Consider the following 25,103-nt stretch of genomic DNA (forward strand, 5'->3'; position numbering starts at 1 on the left):
CAATATCATTGTAATGATATTACAATATCATATATTGTTGAGTACAATACTGAATTCTTTTATTGGACGAGTACACAGCTGTAAAACCTATATTGGACAAGCTGCTAACCGAGACTGATACAGGTTTTGCAGCTGAGCACGAGTTTAACAGAATCAGCATTTATCTCAACAATGTTTATTGATCTCCTTATTTCCCACCTCCATATCTTCACATTTTGACACAACTTTGTTACTTATAGTGCATTAAGGAATTGATGTGGGGTTTTTGGACTTTGAAAATAAAAAAAAAACGATAAAAAAAACAACAAACAAAAAAAAAACAACAAAAAAAACAACAGGCCAGATAGAATGTAATATGCATTTGATATAGACTTTTTGGACTCTGAAAATGAAATAGAGGATCTTCTTTAAATTCTTAAAATATGGAATACGGTGAATGTAGTCCAGAAAGGAAAGATATTGTTTATGTTGTAACATAAGATATATTGAAGATGAATTCTACTTTTTTGTATATGTGATTGTTATTCTCAAACAGGAAATAAATATATCAAATGGTTTTATTATGTCCACCCATCTTTGTTTGAATGTCATGATTTGTGGCATTTGGTATTCAAATTCATTTATAAATAATATGACCTGATGCGGTAGTACTTATTACCTTACTGCCTTTATTATACATGTATGCATTATATGTAAATATATGTTAAATTGCATATGATTAAACTTTTGTAATATGATCCGGATAAATGACATTTTTATCATTGATGTTTATTAATAAAGATAATATACTGATGTTTAAGCCTAATAAAATGTCAGTTTTGTTCTGCTATGGACAAAAATACGATTAAATTTTTGTTAAGAAACGGCCTTGACATACATGCTATTACAATGACCGTCTATGTTTTGTCATAGAGTAATTTACATGCCTAATCCTTAAATATAATTATATTAAAAGGAAATTAAAATTACTTTTATATATTATATTTAAACTGTCAGATAAATGCTACAGTACACGGTGTCCAAAAGAACGCCCGATGCCATTATACATTTATATTTTCTTATATAAAGTAAGCACCAGTAAATCCGTTCTCAAGTGCAGTTCTTTTCAGATGTTTTTTACAGAATTCTAAACGTATTTAATATTTCTATTTTTCAGAAAATGCCGTCCTTAGCTATATGTGTTTTATTTATTTTGGTTCTGTTTCCGAATTACGATATTGATGCTCAACAAACATCTTTAACGTCGGCAAATAGGTAAATTGTCTTTTTTAAATACAATTTTGATTTATTTTATTTTAAGCAGCATGCCTCCATATACATGCTTATTTTCATGAAAATTATGAAAAGTGAAATATTGCGAAGAGAGCAAAGAAAGTAATTTACACAACGCAAACGGCACTTACAATCCTAGTAAACTACCAAATGGTGGTTAAATATGCTGAAATAACCCCTACTGCGTTAGTCACACAGTAGAAATATGATGACAAGAACTGCTAAATCAGTACACAACTTGAATCTTGAATCTGTTTACTTGTCTTAAAAACCTAGTACATTGTTCTCAACTTGGATTTTCTCAAAATATTTTGGTTCATCTGGAGGCATGCAACTTTAAAAGTCAATCTATCGCCTACATTTGAACTAGTGTCAAAACACCAAAAGCGTTTTTAACATTTGCGTATTCTCTAAATATATCAATACAATGATAAATAATATATTAATACTTTAATAATTATAAACATTATGTGTATGTAATATATATTTCTATTTGGAATTTTACATCGCCTTTGTTCACACCATATTATTTTAAATTCAGTTGAATGTGTACAGTTACATATACATGTATATTATCTTATATTTCAGATCCCTTGATCCTAGATTCTTAAATTGGCTCAACTCATTATTTTTCCTACCACCAGAAGGGGAACTGCGCGTGCGCAAAGAATACCGCATGCTCACAGACGCAGAAAGAAACAACTTTCATAATTCTATTCGACTTTTAAAACAAGACACGGTAAGCAAGCAAAATGAAAATACCATTCATGCCTTTTTTAGGAAAACATATGCGCACTGAATAAATCCGTTTGTTCTTTTTAGTAACTTCATTAAAGTTACGACAATGGCATATTATGTTGCAAAATGTCTAACTCTTTTAAATCAAATAGTTGAATGTATTAGATAACAGAGACCCCACTTTTTCTTTTTGTCTTACATTTTACGGGTGTGAAGTAAATATTCTAAAATTTATGTAGCATATCTCGCTACGAAGACAAAAGTTACAAATATCAATATCAAAACTGATTTTTCTGGAAAAAAAAATCGTGAAGAGGCGAGTAGAAATCAATGAAAAAAAACTTACAAAATCATCGTCTTATTAAATACCAGTAATTGCTCAGTTTAGTTTGTAAGTAAACAATGCCCTCACCATTAACACTTCTACTATCCTGAATATATTCAAAAATACTGGTAAAAAATCATTTATTTATTTTTCATTTCATATACACGTACATTTTATTGAGACAATAAGTATTATACAATTATTATACAAACATGTGCATTATTTCTAGCATTTAATTAAGACATATATTATTTTTGTACAGAGCGTTCCTCCAAACAAATTCGATGCATTAGCTTCTTTACATCACCTGAACACCGCACTGTCGGCTCATGGTGGACCAAACTTTCTCGGCTGGCACAGGGTTTACCTTGTCTTGTAAGTATATAAGTTGTTAATTAAAGTGACATTATTCCCATCCAAGTGAAAATAGTCAGTGAACAGGTAAAAATCAAAATAACTTTTTGATTCAATTTGTATTTTACAATGAAAAAATAATTATTTACTAGTCAATCCCCGCTATAATAGTCATTTTTCGAAAAATATATTACTATCAACTCAACTTGACCTCGGGAAAAAATGAGCATAATGTAACCTTAATATTCAAAGCGTGGCAAAGAATTAAAATTTAAAAAAAAAGTTTGCAAAATTATGAAAGTTGATATAATAAACAATTACACATACAACTTAAATGATAAAGAATGAATCCTTTTTACTAATGAAATTGTCAACTGATTTGAAGAAATTTCATAAGATGAAGAATAAATATTTTGTACAAATGAAATTCTCAACTGATTTGATCAAATTTAATAAGTAGAAAATGAACTTTTCTTTTAACACTGAAGAAAATTTTACAGTCATATGTGTCATTTATGCTGCATTTGATAAAACACATTTTACTTTAAAAGATAATTGTTCTGAAATGCATTTCACACTTTGGCCTTTAGTTGCCCTTTAAATTTAGTTTCATTTAATGATTTAAGCATTACGAATTGATTGCATAATTATGCAAATGCTTATTATATAGAAGATATTGTGAATGTATTTTAGGTTTGAAAATGCAATGCGTGAGAAAGTAGCAAATGTGACAATTCCTTACTGGGATAATACGATAGAAGAAGGTTTACAGAGTCCTAGACAGTCCATACTCTTCTCACCCCTCTTCATGGGAACTGCAAATGGACAAGTTACCCAAGGTATGGTAACAATAAGTATAGAGGAGGAGATAAATATCAAGCCCAATCAACCTATGACTATTTAGACATTATCTCTTGATACTATAAATATTGATACATAATTTTTTCGCCATAAAAATAGCTGTTTTTTTTAAGTAGCATAATGCGTTGGGTGCATTTCTTTTCTTTGTTTCATGCCAGAACTAGTGCATATAAAGTTTTGTGTCATACATATAATTATAAAACATCTTGCTTATAATATTCTATGCATGTATTGTCTTATATTAACTATAATTTACGCTACCGGATTTTCAATCAGGTCCGGATTTTCAATCAGGTCCGGATTTTCAATCAGGTACTTTACAAAGCAAATATGTGTATTATGAATGCTTATGACAACAAATTCACGTTTCCTTTGCAGGTCCTTTCTCCTTCTGGTCAACACCGTTTGGTCCTCTAGGACGTGACGTAGGCAATGACAGGAGGCTCATGAATCCAAATGACATCTCAGCTATCATGTCACAGACTATAATAGCTGACATAACAAATCCTAACGCACCTGATGCCACCAATATTGAAGAACTTCATAATGATGTACACGTTTATCTTGGGCAACAAATGAGTAGAATAGAGTCTGCTTCTTACGATCCACTTTTCTATATTCACCATGCTTTTATAGATTATCTTTGGGAAGACTTTAGAACAAATCAGCGCATGCGCGGTCTTGATCCCGCGCGAGATTACCCGCGCATTGTTGGTGAACAGACGCACCAACCATTAGCTTCGATGGGCTTAGGGAGACTTTTAGTAATTGATGGAATAAATGATATATTTACCCGTCGAATTTACAGATACGAGAGACGGCCCACTTGTATTCCAAACTCAAATAATTGTGGGTCGCAATATTTAAGATGCGACTGGAGTAGACAACGCTGTGTTCCATTAATAATGAATCAAAATTCACCAACCGCAATGGCCCAAACAGGACCTGTTGTACAGAGGCTACCCTGGTGGTCAAGACAGGGTGGTGCTACAACTTTTGGAAACGGTCAATTCGTCTTCGGTTAAATTTATGAAACATTCCAGAAGATGAAAAAAGATGAACATGTTGTGATAGCGCCATCAAACGGCTTAAAGCAAAGGGTGTTTGAAAATAGATGTGATGAAATGAAGGTATCGACATCAAAATCTGAATCTTGTCTTGATTCCTCTTAGTAACACATTGTTAATGAGATATAAATGTTGATAAACAACACCGCTGATAGGTTGGCATTCAGGTTAGGTTTGTCTAATTCTGAATTTCGGTCGTCAGAAATATGCTCTATATTATTTATTTAACTTATGAAGTTTGCCGACAGTTACCTGTATATATTTCTTCATCACTGACATAAGGGTATTTTTGTTTAGGGGATTTGTTTTCCAATTTCATAATTTTATAATCGAACCGAAAAGTTAAAAGTTACGTAATCGAGAAATTAACCATTTATCGAGCAAAGCGATTTTTTCCATTTTTGTTAAATTTCAAGACTACAATGATACATTTACACATATATTTTAAGAATAATTTTTGGACTTCAATGAAGTAATTCAGGTACAATACCATAGAACAATTTACCTTTATAACTGTCTAAGATAAGCTTAGATGGTCAAAATAGTACGAACATGTTCTTGTGAACATACCCTTGTAAATAAAATGCTATGCATTTAAGTGTCTCAAAATCATCATTATTTGCAGATCTTATACTTGTTAAATCTGTACCAATTGTCTTTCACCTGTAAAAGGTATATAGTGTTTACCCATCGCATAACCCACTCCTAAGTCTTAAATAAGAAAGAATTGTTACAATTATAATACCTAGATTCCATTATGTAATAATGTTAAACATTGCAATATTCCGCTTAAGATGAAATACATATGATATAACAATAAAGCAAAAAAATGGAGTTTATTTCTAAACATATGAACTTGATGTTTTACATTTTTTGCACATTTTTATAGTTTAAACAAATCGTTTTCTGTAATGACTACTGGCTTACAATTCAAAACTGAAGAAGGGTTTTGTAGGAAGGTAAGCTTTGACTCAATTTCAGGCTTATATTCTATACTAAAGTAGTGCTTTATTTAACGTAACATTGTCGTCTGCTTGGTTGTCTCTCGTTATATCATTTTATGATTGTGATGATTCATGTGGTATTTAAAGTGTCTAAAGCCACTCATTTTCTCGAACAATAATTCGATAAAATAAAACTGTTTTGTTGCCAATGTTGTTTTTGTTTTTTATATCATAAATTTTTTCCGACCTCTAAAACCAATATGTTGATATACTTCTAATAAATGTTTTCATTCCTTCCATTGAATATATCTTCAACACCATGACTCAAATGATATAAAGTCCTAATGCCAATGAATATTTGCATATACATGTTATTAAGTTTCTATTACGTACATTCAAATCATATCCTAACACATTGCAAATGAAAATATCTCATTAAAATCAATTTCGTAAGCAACTGCAAGCACTTAATGTTATTAAAATTTTATCCCCTCTGAAAGCAATAATACGATCTCATTAAAACAGAAGCATTTAAATTATGTCCTAACTGTTTGCAAGAACACAAAATCATTAAAACCATTTCCTCAGTAACTGCAAAAGTACAATCTTGCTAAAACCATTTTCTAACTAAAAACCATAAACTTACAGACTACAATAATACAATTTTATTACGATCATGTACTAACTGTCTGCAAGAATACAATATCATTAAAACCATTTCCTTTTTGACTGCAGTTATACTAAAAGAAAATCATTGAAATAATTTGTTGACTGCAAGAACACTAACCCATTGAAATCATATGTTATTGTATTCATACTAGTATCATAACTAACGGCAAAAATACTTTATCTTTGAAATCTTATTTGACTGCAAGAAGACTATCTGATTGAATTCATATCATAATTGACTAATCCCGTTCAAATCATATCCTTACTAACTACAAGAATACAATCTCATTAAAATAGAGAAAAGCAAAAACTCTAAAGAAAGCCCGACATGGCAAAATTGAAATGTTGCAAGGCTCTGTTTGATAAAGACTGTTCATGGACGGTAGTGGAAAATGCAAGCTACCGTCAACGCCCCCATAGTACCAGTTTAAGAAGAATTCAACATTTTACACGAATCGGAAACAATTTGAATTTTGAAACATCCGCAGATGCGTTCATGTGGCGGTCATATTGGAACCTTCAATGATACACGTCCTGGCCATTCCATGAAAAGCGGCATATGGTCCCCAAGTGAAACAATGCATGTGCCCTAAACGGGAAAACAATGGACGTAACTAAATAAAATGGAAATTTGAAAAGGGATCATAGAAATCATACCTTTAATAGTATCATTAAAATCATATCTCATAAAAAGTATAACTTAACTTACGTAGCTGATAGAGAATAATGTTAATGAGATTTAAAAAAAAGTACTATTACATGTAATTAATAGTATAACAATATATACCATAAACAATTGTGCAAAACAATATCAATTACTTAAAAAATGCACAAAGATACTTTCCAGAAACATTTCACCCAAAAACAAATAACATTAAATTTTGATGCACATATAAATAGAGAAAAACAGAATCCGTAAAGAAAGCCCGACACTGAAAAATTGAAAATGTTGCAGGTGCAAGTTTCCATCCACGCCCCCTAGCACCGGCTTAAGCAGAATTCATAATTTGAACACAAAATGGTGAAATTTTGAATTTGGAAACAAATGTGTTCATACGGAAGTGGTTACCATGGAACCTTCAATGTGACACAAAAGTGCCATTCCATGAAAAGCGGCGTATGGTCCCATAGTAAAAGAATGCGAGTGCATGCCCTAAACGGGAAAACAATAGGCGGAACTAAATAAAATTGAATTTTGAAAGGGGATCTGGGTTATGAAGCCTGCATATCACAGAGACAAATTTTAAAAGCAGGCAACATATCCTAAGAGTGATTATACAGAATTCAAGTAGGAATACAGGAACCACCCAAGTTGAAAAAAGGCCAAATAGAAGAAACTAAAAATACCACATAACATGTAAAAACGCAACAATAATGTCGTGCTGAACGATCTTCAAAAACTCATTTACTATTAAGCTGGGTATCGAAGCACGTCATTTCATTCAACTGTGTTAGTTGGAATGAATTAACTTATATTCAGAAAAAAGGTTAGTCGAGAGCTCTAGGAAACTAGACAGTCTCTGTCAGAGGATCATATTTTCCATAACAAGCAACCACAAAACAATGAAACCACTATAGCGGTATAATATTCCAACAGACTACGACATTGTAAAAAAAAACATTACATACCACAGTTTAAACGGATATTTATTTAAATTTAATGCCAGTCACTTGATGTTATCTTTCTGCTTAAGTGATGATAAGAATTATTCTTTTTTTTTTTTTTTTTTTTTTTAATGCGTTTATTTAAGGTCGCCGCCGGAAAGCCCATATGGGCGACCGTTCACTCAAGTCGGGTCATCCTAGAGCGTCCCGCCGAGATTTTTCGTCGATTTTTTTTCCCCAGCTTTATTGGTGGAGGAAGACCCCAGGTGCCCCTCCGGGCATTATTTCAGGCACGAGCGGGCACCTGGGTAGAACCACCGACCTTCCGTAAGCCAGCTGGATGGCTTCCTCACATGAAAGATTTCGACCCGAGTGAGGATCGAACCCACAGTGGTGAGGGACCTGTGATCTCAAGTCAGCGACTTTAACCACTCGGCCACGGAGGCCCCTAAGAATTATCCAATCATTTGTTTGAATTATAAAAGGATCCATTTAAAGAATAACACTCCATTTTTATCGTATCGATTTTTACAAAGAAAAGCAACAAATCTTCATTATATGCAATGTTTATACGAACTTTATCAGTATTTACTTACTCAATGACACAGACGATTATGCAACGTGCAGTTTAAATCACTTTTATTTGATTTTTTTTCTAGTTTGAAAAAAAAATCGAAGATAAAAATGCATTTCCTTTTCAGACTGAGGTATATCTTTTTTGTCACTACAATAAATAATTAAACTGCTGAAATAAGTCAATATATAAAAGTCGGTAAAAAGGGGACCCACAACGATGCGCAGCTTCCTTTAAAGCATATATAGCTAGCATATGGCATCTTGTAGGGTTTGAAATTTCTTAGAGTATGACATTTTTTTCTAGAGTGCGACATTGTCTAGATTACGACATTCCCGAGAGTATGTCCAGGTCAGAACGACTTTGCCAAAGAATGACATTGCCTATAGTATAACAATTTCTAGTTTATGTAAGGTATGGAAAACAACAATGTTTTAGAAAACGATATGACATTCTGTACGTTGTTGACAAGAAAGCAGATAACATAGGGTATATAGTAAAGAACAAACAGGCTATCAAAAGACAAGAGCACATCAGCCTTAGGACATTGTGATGCCCACTTAATAAAACCTTAAATTCTTGCAATCGACTTTGCTGCTCTGTCACTATCTCTAATAATTTGATTTGGTATATCTATTATATCATCATCGAAAACTTTTCCATTATATTAATCAAAACATGACAAAATTACCAAAAATTCAAACACAAACAAATTTACATACAACAATAAGAAAACATTTTTCCTCATCTAAAATTTCAGTTACTGTAGATAATCATTAATGTTTTCCTTATACTGTAACAAACCATTAATGTCGTTTACTTTATCAAGTTATAGGCAATAAATAAGTAATATTACGTGACAAGAAGCAGATCGGCAACCCATTTTATATAAACTTAAATACTGACTTGAAACTCAAACGCAATAGGGTATGAATTAAAACGAGAATGATATACTTTAAAAACGGTCCAGTCAAATTTATTACATTTTCACTTCATTAGCTTGTAATCATAGAGTGTAAAGATTGTCATGGTCCTCTGGTTGAAAACAAACTTTCCATTCATTTCAACATTTTATCGCGATGTTTAAATTGCACATTTCTACCCATTAAATAGTTGTAAATAATTTAGGTCATTTAAATCTCTTAAACGTATTAATGACCGCTTGATGTTTACCCGAGAAATCACCTATTGTTAATTGTTATGAAATTTCGACACTGTGCGATGGCGAATAAAAGTTGGTGAAGTATCGTTTACTTACGTTTTTATATCGTTTTACTTAAATAAGACAAAGATATAGCTCAGCAGTTCAGGACAGATAAGTGGTATCTCGTAAATTTGAAATAAATATGTACACAAAGATTTGATTTTGTTACAATATCCACCGATATAAGTGTTGGCAATTGATTGAAATCGCGATGAACGGTAGCTAAGAAATCTAATTTAAACATTTTATACAACATACAGTAGGCACTGAAATCAATGGTGTGAATTGAAAAAAAAGGAAAATGGAAATAAAGTGTTAGAAATATGATCGAAAGACGAGTTCTGTAACTACAGGATCATGTTTGAGATAATTATTTAAAATGGCGACTGAGATATTTATTCAAAATGGCGTCTGAGATAATTATTCAAAATGGCGTCTGAGATAATTATTTTAAATGGCGTCTGAGATTATTATTTAAAATGGCGTCTGAGATTAGTTTTTAAAATGGCGTCAGGTGTGACAGGAAATGATGGAAAACTTTTAGAGGCGGCAAGAAGGTGTGATGGCAGGATGCTGGAGTCTATCATTAGAGAAGGAAAAGCGAATCTAAATGCTGTGGACAAGGTAGTAAAAGATTTGTAATTCATTCATATATTTTTTGAATATTTATTTTAGATAATTGTCTTTTTTTAAGATATACTATGCTCAACCTTGAGTAAAAAAATTTTATCACAGAAATTTATTGGAATCTATGAAATTCGTATTGAATATGTCTAGTTTGAATAAAAGAATGTCTTGAATAAACTAGGTATGGGAAGCTGTTTTCCTTAATACAGGTCAAGTAAAGTTAGTCGTTTCTTTAAAAAGACTGCCAGTTTTTTTAATGACACTGTATATTCATTTTGGTTTAAACATATTTATTTTTATCAAGTTACAATACTACACATCAAACACAAAATTTAGACAAAATCATGAAAAGTGGATTGAACTGGAAGCTCAAAGCTTATTGTAATTCGCTCCACAAGTAAGGTAAATTTGTATTTTAAAAATATGATAAATTTGCTTATTTCATAATTCATTATTTTCATATTTTTTATATTTTATTTTAGATAATTGGCTTTTTTTTTAAAGATTGCATTCCATATTGAAAAATTGCACTGAGTGTTTCATACGTTAAAAAGTTAACGAAAATGTATGGAAGTATTTGCTGTGAGTTTGAAACAAGCAAGATAAATTTGTATTTTAGACAGGTTGCACGGCGTTACACCTTTGCTGTAAATCCGCCGATCTAGCTTCGCTTGCACTCCTTCTAGAACACGGGGCCCGGACGAATATCTTTGATAACGTGAGTGACTAGAATATATATTATATATAGTTTAAGTGTTTTTCATGTACATGTAAATGGTGAAACTCAAATAAACTAATAACAATCATCAAAATAAAATATTGCAATACAATTTGTTATATTTATATTAGTTTAATAATTACTAGTATTCATGTTAGCTTGTAGTTTATTTGAACAACTATCATGTTTATTTTCCTGGAAATGACATTACTGGTGTCATATGTGGGTGTCATATAAGTTTGTCATATGCGGGTGTAATATGTGGGTGTAATAAAAAGGTGTCATATATGGGTGTCATATTAGGTTTTCATATATGGGTGACATATAAGGTTTTCATATATGGATGACATATAAGGATGTCATATGTGAGTGTCATTTATGGAAGCATTTTCATCATCTCCACAATAACAAGAATGAGAGGCAGACACCGCTACCACTATGTCACCGCACCGCTTAGCATTTCTTATATTCGTTGAAAAATAGATATGCATTCAGAGATATGTCGTTTTTTATTGATCTGATTTTCATTAAGTATAGTTTAAGTAGATTTAAATCATAGACATGTATCTTTTTCTTATCTTAAAACACAATTCAATTTTATCATGTTATATATCTTTAACTGACAGGCGTAAGATTTAAGTTAACATACCCTGTACTATTGATAAGATGCCAAATGGATGTAAATAGAAAACAACACTGCAAAATATTTAATGTATCCATGAAATTGTCATTTGTTTTACCTTATCGTTTGGTATACTCGTGATATTTTTCCAATTTTTAACCCTAACCCTTTTGGCCCGGAAGCGATTAGACCTCGTCGCCTTTATAGAGCCAGGCTAACCAGCACATGCGTGCAGGATGAAAAGTTGACAAGGTTCTTTAGGCTACTGTCGGTGGCTCAATTTTTGTATTTTATTGATGAATCTCTTTAAAATTCAAATGGACTGTTACAATATCAAACCAAGACAAATCCATTTCACGAATTCAGCAGGGTAAGGGTCAATGAATGCTGTAAATCCGAAATAAAACGTAAAATGTTAATATATAAAACTTATAACATATATAATAAGATATTAAACTTTGAACAAATTGGCATACCATATTGCAATATAATATATACTACAATAATTTCAGTTTGGAATGGCCCCTATCCACTATGCTGCCGTTAAGGACTATATAGAAACAATGGCTGTGCTTGTCGCATATGGTGCTGATGTAAATATACAAAATGCAGTAAGTTTATTTTTTATATAGAAATATGCATAATTAAAATGTAAATGTTATAAATGAGATGCATGTAGGAATGACGCTATCTACGTTAAGGCAATGTTTGAAGAAAAAAGTTGATTTTTTTTATTCCAATTTATACATGACAGAAGTAATATTTTGTCGTTTAAAGAATTAAACATTAAAATAATAAAAAATCTCAAATACACAAATCTCATGTAATTAGGAAAATAATTTTTATGTTTTATTTTCAACTTTCAAAACACCCATGTTCAAACCATTCTTTAAGTATTTTTATGTACCGTCCATGAACAGACTCAATCAAATTTTCAATTTTGCCGTTTTAGGCATTTTTAGGGATTCTTTTTTTTTTCTCTATTTCTATATTGAAAATTCATTTTCGATGTTGACAAACTTTTCTTTATTCTTTCGTTTCCAAATTCTTTTTAATATATTTGATAAAATAAGTTAGAATGCATGTTTCCCTTGTAAATTATAAAGCTTGCATTAGCATACATTTATATATAATTTTGTGCAGGATACGAGGCTAACGCCACTGCAAATTGCATCTCGGAGTAAAAATAAGAGATCGATCAAATTCCTATTGTACTGTGGCGTTGACACAACCAAAAACGACCAGGTAACAATAAAATACAATCATTTAATGTAGCTAGGATGGTATTCGATAACGACTTTAAACGTTAATGCACTTAAATTGATTTATAATATGCTCTATATTCTTCAAGTACAATCTCATTATGTTTCCCGCGATGAGGAATATTTCTTTATCGTACAGGCACTTGAAAAAGATGTCGATTTTAAATAAAGCATAAGGTGTTTCTAAAAATTAAAATCTTGTTGATAGTCAATGCTTTGATGTGCTCATTGTATTCACCTTCTGTTGCAAAGAAATGAGTCAATGTAGACTGACATGATTTCTCTGTGAAAACATAAATCCTTTGTCACAAAGACTCCAGTTTTAAAATAAAGCTCACCAAATTATTACTGAATGTTTTCTATATCATTCTTGCGCATATTTTGTTTTTATTTATAAAAAGTAAACAACACTGACATTGTACTGACCGTAGACCTTATGTTTATGTCTTTGGTGAAATAATACCAGAGGAAGCAAAATGATAATTTAATCATTAGAGAGTAAAATCGTCATGTTATAACTTAAATGGTGTCAGTAACAGCTTTTACAGCATATATAATTGGAATCAAACGTTACTTGAATTGTAAAATGACCTCTTTTATATTTTTATACAGAAGTCTGATAATGTAGCAGAAACGGTTCTAACAAAAGAAGAAAGCCAGCTCTGTGACGTTGTGAGGGCTGCCTTGAAAGAAGGGCAAGATTGTTTCAAATATAAAAAATAATAGCATAATAAAGTAAACGAATCAATATAGATTAAAATATAATCAAAGAATTTTTTTCAGCATTTGCCAACAAATCATATACATGTATTGTAATGTAAGTTAAATGTATTTAAAGTATCTACAGCAATATAATTTGTGTCACACTGTTTGAGGTAGGTCTGAGATTCAGCCGTCTCTATTTCATTTAAAGAACCTTCATAGCCACTAAACCACACTCGTGGCCAAAAACTTTTGTAGATACAAATGTATTATATTACTTGCAATATCGCTTATATAACATTTGCATTAATTTCTTAAATACAAATATATTAAGATATTGTATGATCATTGATGCCATTAAGAAAACCACTTTGTTATAGCATTTGTATATTTTCGTTTTCCCTTATATATTTAATTATTTCAGAAATATAAAGATATTCGGGAAAATGATCAACAGCTATCAAAGACAAAGTTTCAAATCTGTATGTGTAACGATAGCAAACACAAGCACCAAGTCTAAGCAGTTCTCTCTGTTCTGTCGGAAAATAATTGTCAACAAAAGTACCCAGGCTATTGTTGCGAAATGTGGGGTTATGACTTACCTTAAAGAAGACATGGAATTGATCAGTGATATATATGAGTACCTTGTAAATCAAAATGTTGAAGAAGTTGGGATTACAGTGCCAGTGTATACAACATGCTCTCGATTTGATACTGTTTATATAATTGATAGCACAGGGTCAATGTTCAAATGTTCGGATATTTCAGAGGTTGATAAGGTGAGATTAATAAATTAAATAAATTTATCTCACAATGAAAGTTAAATTTATATTAAAATAAAAACAATGCATATACAAAATTCAGAAAGCCTTTTAGGAAATTCAGTTTAGAATTTAAAATTGTTATGCTCCCAAAAGTACGCGCAAAGTCGTGTGCTGGTTTTAACCTCATTTCAAAGTAGTTATATTTTCTGGTCCCTCGGGATAATTGAGTCAAATGAGAGATGTTGCATTTTACCTGGAACAGAAGATAACTGATATATTCTGTGTTAGATTTTACATTATCTCTTAATACCAATTTCTTATGTTAACAATTATAGTCTTATGCCCAGTAATGTGTCAATATGCCGTTAAACCCAAACAAACAAACATTACTTAAACAAAACAATTCTACGATTTTCAATTTTTTTATTTTGTCTTCATTCTTCTCGAGTGGTCTCCCCTTTTTAGATTGGTTTTACTCACACTTTCTCCGAATGATTTGATGATAATGAATTCTTATTTTTACAGGTTATTTACTATTCTTCATGCATGAACTTGAGGGCATATGAAAATAATATCTACTCATTTGCGGTGGTCATGGAAACAAAATATGACACATTTACGGTAACTGGAATGGCTGAAACATTGACGTCATCAGTAGAAAACGAATTCAAAGTACAATTGCCGAACACATGTTTACCGAAAAATACTCGGTTGTCTTTGAAAGTGAGTTTATAATCAACATATATTAAATTTTAAACGATATAACATTATTATTATGCAATTACTGACTAGCGAGCCATTGAATATGATGTGATATGACAGATGACATATTAACCAAGTCGATACCCGGTGATTATGATTTTGACCAATGGGATTGCATCTTTATTTAGATTTAATATAATAATGTAATTTATCCGGCTTTATTCCTCTGATATTTAAGAACCCAAAGGAGGCAGAAAGACAATCTACAGAGATAATATAATGTACATACATGTACTTAAATGTAAATGAAAGTGAACCATATATTTCTTATTTTTTTTCTTTCCTGTTAAATAATATTTAGTTTAAGTAGTACGACGTATTGCCATGGTAAAAAATGTACCAAATAAATGATACAAATTAAATTACCAGAATCTGTTTAAAGGTTATTCCAACAGAAGAATACCAATCGACATTGAATTCAGAGCTTATCAAATCTACATCAAACTTCTGTGAGGTAAAAATAAATCAGAAGAATAGAAGGGCACTTGCTATTTCATTACCTGTACCACGTGGTGTTGAGGAAAGCACGGCAGAAGATACAGATGTTACAGTTTTTCATTATGATGAAGAGACGCAGACGCCATCTGAGTGGAGAGAAGTAGAGTCTGTGTGGAGACCAGGGTCTAGTCATGTTACAGTTACAGATACGTCCATTAGCTCCGGAACGTATGTTTATTCATTGATACAAATCATCAATATAGCAATTATCACACGTAAAGAAACTCATTAACTTATATTATACTGATAAAACCATCGTATCTACAAGCTTTTTAAACCATTTTTATGTTTTAATGTTCAATTTTGCTTAAGCTTGCTTTATCCGCTGTTGTTCTCAAACCGTACATGTAATATTTTAGATTTTGGTAGACCTTCCGGGTTTGCATTTTTATCATTTATGTTTCTCAAAATTCATGGATTTTGTTTCGTTACAGGTGTATTGTCACTGAAGTTCGGAAGAATAGGGAGATTAATGTTCTGTCTAGAATCAAAGAATTCGTTATGTGGCTATATAACACCGCTCTTAAGAGAAAAGCCTATGTGTGCTTTTTTGCAATGACAAAACACTGTTCAGGAGAAACGTTTAGACTTTTAGTTGGACTCAGCGATACAAAAATTGCTAATGACCATATGAAAACACTGGAGAAAGAGAAATATGTTACCGAATTTTCGCAGAAAACTTCAAATTATTTGGTTAAACCTGGAACGAGATTCTGTGCATGTTGGAAATTCAACTCTGAAAGTGCCGTATCTTCTGAAGAACTATCTCTAACTTATCATAGAGACACGCCTTCTTATCAAGATTTCATTATATCCGGAAAGGAACATGATTTTCTGCAAGTGACGATTAGTGTGTGCAATAACAAAATAAGTGTAGGAAACGACATAGAGACTCGCATTCTTACCAAAATAAACGTAGAGCTTCTTCTGCAACGGAATGATAATAAAAAGCACGGTTCAAGTCTTGAATTTACAGGTAAAGCCTATATGAAACCCAGCATCGTAGATCATTTAGATAAGTTAATTTTGATAAGTATTGTTGATCGTTTTTGTTGTCGTCATAATCATTTCGTTTAGACTATCATAATGTTTATTATTTAAAGGAAAAGGGTTATCTATCATTTTCCCTACTTCATATGAACGCGTAACATAAAATCATCTTGACAAGCAAAGGAAACTAAATTACAAGGTTAATAGTTGTTTTGTAGCAATCATGATTTCTAGACAGACAATCACATTAATGAAATATGTATTGATACCTTTCGAAAATGAAAACAATTCGTTTTTAAACGAGACAGTAAAGTTAGGTAATGAGTAAGCATTTATTTTACAGAATATCCAGATAATAGGTTTTTATCTTGGCTGGCACAAGAAATAGGACACGAGTGGATGATGATAGGGATTGGTCTCGGTCTGAAGTCCAGCTATCTAGAGAGCATTGAACGAGACAATTCTCCGACAAGAGCAAATCTCACGGTAAAAAAATACAGCACAAATAGAAAAGCACATACACCTGCTTATTAATCCGTAATATATTCTATTCAAAATTATTGAAGTGTACTTCAGCCGGTGCTACAAGGTGGGGTAGACGGTAGCTTACATGGTATATAGCATTGTATTTAGCAATAGATAGTGCTCTTTTATTTTAATATCTGCTTTGAAAACAATGGACAAATGAACATCTTTATTTAGAACATATTTTGAAAATCATATTTTTGTATATTCAACAATTTAACATGTGGAAAGTCTTAAAATACTTTATCATGACAAATTTTGAACCCACTATTTTTAAACGAATGTTGAACCATACAAAAAAAACATGTATAATTAATTTTGTTTAATTTGAAACAACTTAAGCGTTATATCTGTTGTTCATTATCAGTTTCTACATTTATTGTTTCTTTTACAAATATATATTATTTAGTCCACTCATAAATAAGCTTTATAAAACAATTGATATTACACTTTATGATGCCCCTGTGCATTGTTTATAGCTGATACTAAATGAAAACCTTAAACTTAAGCAGTGAGTATCGTCATAACAAACAGATCCTTTAAAAGTACAGAATATTTGCATGCCACATCAAAAATAATACACGGAAATTGATTAGCGTCTTTAATATTTCGGAATGTCGCAGGTGACACATTTTAGAAAATTTGCAAAATTATAGTGAAAAATTAAATAGTTTTCCTGTAAACTTATATTACCCTTTACTTGATTTATTTTTACAGGATACATTTTATTGCCCAAAAACGTTAATGAAATGGTAAATATTAATAAACCAAACAATAAGACATAATGTCTCTAATGATGTTTTAATTGGTAAATAACATTTAGCATATATTAACTGTCACTTTTGCATTTTAAACTATGTGTCAATCGTAATGTGTTCTATTTTATCTCAATTATTTATTAATTATTCAATTATGAAACAGTAATTTCTTTATACTTCTATCGCGACTTTATATTATTACATCATTATTATAATTCAAATGAATAATTCACCTGCATTTTTGTTTGAAATTTACAGATGCTTTACACATGGCGAATAGATCAGAATGAGAAAGATGATATTGGGTTGACAGTTTTGTTACAAAGTTTAACACTCGTACAAAGAAAAGATCTGGTGGCGAAGATCAACTCAGATGTCCAAGATTTGTAAATAATTACTTACATTTATTTTATATTCAAAACACAATTCAAGATATAACCAATGATTGAAATAGCAGAAGGCTGTTTGTGTCTTATGTATAAAACGCAATGTATAGTAACTAGTATTTAATTCCCTTACCGGCCCTTTTAGTTCTTATCATTTCACTTCTTACATGTCCCTCCCCTTCGTTCACTACTCTTGTGCCCTCTCCCGTTTTTGGTTCGGTGCCTTCTGGGTGCTCTGATGTTGTGGCTAGGGTTGCGTTCTGTGAACGTCGCCTTGCCTTGTTGATCTTTTTTCTCGTTCTTTTAAAGCGGGACAAAGAAAACAAAATATTATTATACTGGAAGTATAAATTTCACAAGTCATTTTTGAAATTTCTTTTAAGATAAAATGTTTAGGTTTCTATAACACTGCAGTTTTAACTGATAAATAGCTGATTTATTTTAGAGTTCTTTATAATTACTGGAAGACTTTAAAACCAGATCTTAACATAAAATAGGTTTTAACTTTTATGTTATGACTGCGAAGGAAGGTACTATCATTTTTATGTGCACGTGTAGGTTGACCAGAAAACCCAATGAACGGGTATGTAGATGGGTTAGAAAGCTGTCGACTCCAGCAGATGTGATGAAAGCAGAAGCAGCGGATGTGACGTCAGCAGATGCAGATGAAGAATTAGATGACGTAGATGGCGTTACTCCTATAACTGATACGGCGTCTGTCTGCAAGGACTCTCATAGTGATCGTTTGTGTATCAGTTGCCTTACTGAACCGGAACAAGGTTTTGTATTCCTATAATTTATTAGACAACTTTATGTCTTTAACATCTAACTTATTCGGACTCTGATTGCCCACAAAACCTAATGTACTCTAAATAATGACTATAATTAAACGTAATCGGAACATAAGGGAACGCTGGACATCATTCTAGTACAACAGAACGAAGTTTTTTGGCTTCGTATACAGCAAAAAGTAGCATATGAAATTAAATGAAATACATGTAATCGTCAGTCCCACTCAAGTTTCATCTCTTTAAAAATTATATAGATGTTTTTTTGGTTTGTTTTATTTTTTTTACTTTTTTTTACTTTTTTTTGATAGATCTAAATGTCTGTTAGATCTACCTATCTATAAATGTTTTTCATTAAGTGGGATATGATCTACAAAATGATGCTAAACAAGGTCACAAATGACAAGAAATATGTTACATATATTACAGCGTAATAACTGATCCGATAATAGTGCAGAGTACCAAAGACACCAAATTAGTTCAAGGGAGATAACCCAAAAGTTTTTTATAAGTAGCTTGTAAAACTGTAAGAATTATCTTTTCTTATAAGATCAAATTTTGTTTTGGTTTTCAGCATCTCCTTTATCAGAGCTATTCTTGGTTCATATAGCTTCTGTTGTGGGTTCAGACTCACAACTGATCTTACAACTTGGGCTTCCTCAATCGGTCACGGATGAGATTAGGCACACTATACGTGAACCAGTATCTGCAATGTTTAAGGTATTTTCTGGTGCTATCAGTACGTTCACATCACTAAGTTTAATAACTAATTATTGTTGATGGACGTTTATGTCAAAAGATTTTCACGAAATATTATATTTGTAAAAGCCTTGAAGTATCTTACTTAAATTTAAGAACTGTTCTAGAAGTAATATCTAAAAACAATAAACAATGCTAACATTCTTATGTTGGGTGTCACCTTTAATAAAAGAAGTGTGTCGTGACTAATTGTTTTTCAACACTTCTATTAATGTTTTTTTTTCAGTGTCTACTTCTTGCACAAAGGCGGTATAGTGATTCTGTTGATTTTTTCAAAGATCTTTTGGAAGGACTGACAGTGCAGGGTAAAATACATCCAAAAACGGAAATAAAAGAATTATGTAGAAAATGGTGAGGAGTTAATTAATTCCAGTAAAAAAATATTTATCATATGTTTTTGGTTATTTTGAACGATCTTTTCTCCAAACCTAACAAAATTGTTAACAAAACCATCCGCAGTGGTAAAAAATGAATCTCATTCTACCGATATAATTAATAATTATGAATACAAAACGCTTCTTCTTCAACCATTTTAAATAGTTAAACAAATAGAGTATTAGATTTTGTAGTATATAATTAACCCAAATCAGTATGACGATTATTTTCACATTTACGCTTTGATTCAGCGATTTAATCGCTTTTTTTAAATGCAGTCTTCCAATAGCAAGTGTCGTCTGCAGTTAGACATGTACTTGTAATCAAATAGTTTGCTTTATCTTCTTAAAATATTTTATGATATACACGTAGTGCGATTAGAAGTTAATTATACCAATGTCCAATTTTAAAACAATTTGTGATTTCGAATCATATTGAATTTTTTTTTTATTTTTCAGGTTTAAAATAAATAGTTCATACAAGAACAATAGACAGTTACAGAAACTCGAACACGTTCTGGACACATATTGAACACGAACGAAAATAGATTTGAAAATTATATATCACATAAAAACATGGCAGTACAGAAACAGAGCAGTCAGTCAGAAATATTGGAGATGTGGAATACGTGTTGAATGGACCGGAAGTTTTAAAATTTACGTCTGTGCGATTATATCTTTGTTAATAATTTTGATTTTTTACTTCGCATCAGCTAAAATTTAAATAGTTCTTGAATTTGAATGCTCTTTCCACGGCCATCCAAGACCATTGTCACAGACAACTTTCACAAATATTTTTGATTCGTCTAGTGCTGGAACGCCAAATTCATTTTGTATCCAGTGTGATTTTGAGACAGCTTTAGCATTATTTCCAAGTATCTGTGGTGCTCTGTTGTCCACACGCAGCGCACCTTGGCATGGCCTATATGAGCCCGAAGAACTACTTTGACAGAACATTTTGCATATCCTCCCGCAAGAATCGTATGCAGAAAGTAGTACCTCAGATGGTTTCACATCGGGTGTCTTTATAGCAATGTACATCATTGATGACGTTACTGAAACGTCATTTTTGATATGGACGATATCTTTAAATAGACCTTGGTAGTTCAGTCCATTTGACTCGACATATACACTCAAAGGAAGGTCGTTATTATCGCACTTTGGATAAACCGCAGCCTTCGCTTTCTTCTGTTTTCTTTGCTGTCTTGTCTCTTTACTAACAAAAATGCTTAACGGAAGATAAGACCATAGATTTCTATTTGTTACCCCATTTATATTAAAGTTATTTACATATTGATCGTTGATATTTTCCCTTTGACATTTGACGTCAACCGCGTTTTCTATTTGCTGCATATATGTATTGACATGTTTATCATTGTGAATAAATAAATTATCTGTGTTCGGAGCATTCCTTCTTTTCCTTAATGGAGTCAGTTCATTTACATCAAATACCTCATCTGGTGGGGTATCAAATAATGACGCCGCTACACACTTTGGTCTGTCTTCAGATGTGTCACATCTGATATAACGAGACCCACATGTCGGAGTTTCGTTTGAACAGGTAGGCGGTAGCTGATATGTGTACATCTCAGTTGTGAAAATATCACTTAGGGCATGTCTGTTTAGAAGATTACCAAAACCAGATGGATCGTCATATTCGTGTCCAGGCGGACCGGTGTCACTAAATGGATAATCTGTCGTTGGATCAATACCACGTCTCCTCTGAATACGACGGAAAAGTTCCCAGATAAGATCTATAAATGAATGGAGAAGAAGAAATATCGGGTCATAACCGGCGAGCGCTTGAGGTGCCATGTGGCCCCCAACCCATAGATGCGGTTCTCCGTGGTGATCTTCAATATTAGCTATAGGCTCTGCTTGTGGATGAGTTATCTCAGCTATATGACTTTTACTAAATGTATCACGGATACTGGTCCAATTCATCATGGTACCGCCGTCACCAAAATTTCGCATTAAAGGTCCATACGGCGTTGCCCATCCAGCAAATGGTCCTGTTTTCACACGTCCGTTTCCATTTCCCATGAATTCTGGTGTCCATATCAGAGAGGCTCTTTGATCAACTAAATGTAAGTCTAGTGTTGAGTCCCAATACGGAATGGTCACAGACGGAACTTTCTCTCTTAGCGCATTTTCTGCCCTGTTGCAAAGTAAATAACAATTCTGGTAACAGAAATCATTATATAATAGTTCTATGGAAATAGAAAGCAAATGAAGAATTGAACATATGAATATATGAATATATCAACAAATTAACTTTTGAATCTTTACATATTACAGCTGATCTATTTACATAGAAATATCTACATTAAATAAAACATTAAAAGTATAAAACAAGTAAAAAATTGCGCGGTATGTTTTTATTTCATTCATGTTTTAAAAATAAACTTACAATATAATGAATAATCTGTGCCAACCAAGAAAATTAGGACCGTCGTGAGCTCTTTCTCCTAACAGTTCGTGTAGTCGACCTAGTGCATCAAATCTGTTTGGTGGTATAGTCTGTAATACAAAACATTGCTTTATGCAGCCCTTATATCGAAGTATTAACCTCTATGTAAAACAATGGATCACGTATTTATGAGAGTATGTCACAACTTTCATTTTTTCTCCAGTTTGCAATCATGATTTTGATTTATATACAAATTTTCACAAGGAATATATTGAGAATATACCTCGCACAATCATTTGATTAAAAGAAACAGTAGAATACGAAAAAGAAATTCCTATAGAGTCTATGATTATTATAAACATTTTGCTAAATCATTAGAATAGTGCATACCCTGTCAGCTTTCAACATATTTATTGCTCTATGAAAAAGTCGTCTCTCTAAATCACTTAGTAAACGATATTCTCGGCGGATTCTCAGCTGTCTTACTGGAGGGCGGCGACGTACTGCCTGCCGTCGAGTACGACGTCTCTTTTCTGCTTCCCTGAAATATGTAAGGGAGTTGAAGAATGTTATAACAAGACAATTATAAATAAAAAACATTGGAACCCTTTAAGTCGGACGTTTACAGGATGGTTCAGATGGGAACGAAGCATTGATATATCAAAACAGAGATAGAAATACTTAATGTGATGCACATTTTGTTGTAAAATTGACATTGGAAACTTTCACTTATCGTCTTCATTTTAACCTATGAAGATAATCATTGGTAGAAAACTAGATGGATAATCTTTCTCTCCTCCGTCGAAAGGTTTCTGCCATTTTATACGGCATTACCAAACTCGATGTGTTTTTGGGCAAGAAGTAAGAAATATGATAAACAAGATCAACAAGGAAAGGCGGTGTTCAATAAGAAGACTACATTGTATCTTTACCTGTAGCTTGTGTGTATCAGATCCGCAAACCATTTCATGGCAACTTTCGGCATCTGTTTCTCGCTTGCTCCTACCCTTGTCCAAAGCGATCCATGCACGCAATGCCAAAGTAACTTCTCTCCAATATGCACTGTCAAATTACCTACAGAGTAAATAAAAGAAGTGATTTTAGTCGATTGTTATTTTTGTTGAGTCAGAATATTTAAATATCGAAGAGTCGTATATGCAGATAATTGGGTTTTATCTTACAAATATTTGTCAGTAATAATATTAATTACTGCATTCTTCAAAAACATCTGTATGAGTTCAGGTAAATATTGCGTTCCGAAGTGAATAATTCAATAGCTGTGTTAGAATCTTTTCTACGGTCACTGTCGAGTTCTATAGGATATCCTATCATGAATTATTCCGAAAAATTAAGTCATGAGTAAGAACTTGTGTGGAACCACCGTTCTTCCTTGTGTAAAACGGACACATGATTCTCATAAAGCATCTAATACCATTGAAAGATAAATGAGAAGTGGTTAGCGAACACTCATTCGTAGTAGTTATATAAACAATATAAAGATAAATCATCGTGGTGTTGGTAGTTTTAACTCCGGATCACAGCAGTAAGCCAAATTGAATTTACCGCCGCATCGTTCCTGGGATGGAAGGCTGTTCAGCAGTTTAACAGTACTAGCGACCTTCACTCTCGCAAGCAACATATGTACATGCCAGAACAATGGCACAGTGCAAATTACCGTAGAAAGGATTTCATGATAATTCACAACGAAAGTGACCTGCACCTCCGGGAATCAAACTCGGGTCGCCCGATTCACCGTTCAACGCTTTACCTATGGAGCTAACCTGGCGGATTTTTTATAAAGATACATAAGTACGTATACCTACCCTTTTTATACTGCCTGTCAAAACAACTTTGAATATCTGGTGGGAGTGGAACTTCCTCTATACTTGCACAAACTACACGTGCAGCGGCAACAGCAAGAAGTAACCTCAACATTTTGCACCTAATGAGTAGTAATAGTTTAAATTCAATGTTATTTCTATATGCTGTGGTAAGATTTTAACGCCTTACTACAGTGCAAGGGAGAATAAAATATATACTTTTAAAAAATATATTGTATTTTTGTACGGTTCAAATGAGTTTCAACGTTCATCTTTTACAGATGCGAATAAAGTCTTCAATGTGACTTTCTTTTAAAATAGTGTTACCTCAATCTTGTTTGTATGTTTGTTGTCTTTATTGTGTTGTTAAACATATGTACTGTACATGGAATGTATTGTAGTATTCACAATGTCATAATTATTTTTACATTTTGTTCTGTGTCTATTTATAGAAAATTGTACAAATAGTTTATCCTTTCTTTTACTCTATATATCTAAGTTATGATTTTATGCGTTCTACTTTAAGTTATAGATAAATAACCAGACTGTTTATATTACATATTACGTTATCATAAATATGATGTAATACAAAATTTAAAAAAAAAAGGTTTGCAATGACTTTTTATGACTTGGATATTATTAAATTTCACAACTTTTGTGTCCTTGAGTCTGTTCATTGGCGGTAATGGAAAGTTCAAGATACCGTTCATGCCCCCTTGCACCGG

At 32.2% G+C, this 25,103-nt stretch overlaps 3 protein-coding genes across 5 annotated transcripts in view; 2 read left to right on the plus strand and 1 right to left on the minus strand.

Annotated features, from left to right (window-relative positions):
* The window catches only part of LOC132742487 (tyrosinase-like protein), a 30,203-nt gene extending 24,433 nt beyond the window's left edge, over positions 1–5,770 (plus strand). For 2 of the 3 annotated variants that reach the window (XM_060730924.1, XM_060730925.1), the window contains exons 2-6: positions 1,157–1,254; positions 1,861–2,011; positions 2,598–2,710; positions 3,383–3,528; positions 3,929–5,770. In XM_060730924.1, the coding sequence (XP_060586907.1) occupies positions 1,157–1,254; positions 1,861–2,011; positions 2,598–2,710; positions 3,383–3,528; positions 3,929–4,575 (1,155 nt within the window). In that variant the 3' untranslated portion in view covers positions 4,576–5,770. Of the gene's footprint in view, positions 1–1,154; positions 1,255–1,860; positions 2,012–2,597; positions 2,711–3,382; positions 3,529–3,928 lie in introns of all 3 variants that reach the window. The other variant, XM_060730926.1, reaches the window with a different exon arrangement.
* Positions 5,771–13,973: 8,203 nt separating this feature from the next.
* Positions 13,974–20,744, plus strand: LOC132742488 (uncharacterized). The gene is made up of 10 exons (XM_060730928.1): positions 13,974–14,323; positions 14,834–15,031; positions 15,453–15,736; positions 16,003–16,544; positions 16,902–17,044; positions 18,100–18,227; positions 18,786–19,006; positions 19,590–19,735; positions 20,001–20,125; positions 20,608–20,744. The coding sequence occupies exons 1-10, from the start codon at positions 13,991–13,993 to the stop codon at positions 20,678–20,680; spliced, it is 2,193 nt and encodes a 730-aa protein (XP_060586911.1). The 5' UTR covers positions 13,974–13,990; the 3' UTR covers positions 20,681–20,744.
* Positions 20,694–24,496, minus strand: LOC132742489 (uncharacterized). Its single transcript, XM_060730929.1, has 5 exons — positions 24,382–24,496; positions 23,491–23,632; positions 22,949–23,099; positions 22,559–22,668; positions 20,694–22,306 (listed from the first exon to the last, which is right to left on the minus strand). The coding sequence occupies exons 1-5, from the start codon at positions 24,491–24,493 to the stop codon at positions 20,869–20,871; spliced, it is 1,953 nt and encodes a 650-aa protein (XP_060586912.1). The 5' UTR covers positions 24,494–24,496; the 3' UTR covers positions 20,694–20,868.
* Positions 24,497–25,103: the final 607 nt, after the last annotated feature.

This window comes from Ruditapes philippinarum, unplaced genomic scaffold (genome assembly GCF_026571515.1).
Source record: "Ruditapes philippinarum isolate M1 unplaced genomic scaffold, ASM2657151v2 ctg391_1_1_1_1, whole genome shotgun sequence".
NCBI lineage: Eukaryota > Metazoa > Mollusca > Bivalvia > Venerida > Veneridae > Ruditapes > Ruditapes philippinarum.

Bases quoted from the DNA above. Each gene is read 5' to 3' on its own strand.
- LOC132742488 (XM_060730928.1), top strand. From the start codon at position 13,991: ATGATCAACAGCTATCAAAGACAAAGTTTCAAATCTGTATGTGTAACG. The intron at 17,045-18,099 runs GTAAAAAAATAC...TGAAATTTACAG, and splicing joins CGACAAGAGCAAATCTCACG to ATGCTTTACACATGGCGAAT. The intron at 18,228-18,785 runs GTAAATAATTAC...GTGCACGTGTAG, and splicing joins AACTCAGATGTCCAAGATTT to GTTGACCAGAAAACCCAATG.
- LOC132742489 (XM_060730929.1), bottom strand. From the start codon at position 24,493: ATGTTGAGGTTACTTCTTGCTGTTGCCGCTGCACGTGTAGTTTGTGCA. The intron at 23,100-23,490 runs GTAAAGATACAA...TACATATTTCAG, and splicing joins CTGATACACACAAGCTACAG to GGAAGCAGAAAAGAGACGTC. The intron at 22,307-22,558 runs GTAAGTTTATTT...ACTTTGCAACAG, and splicing joins CACAGATTATTCATTATATT to GGCAGAAAATGCGCTAAGAG.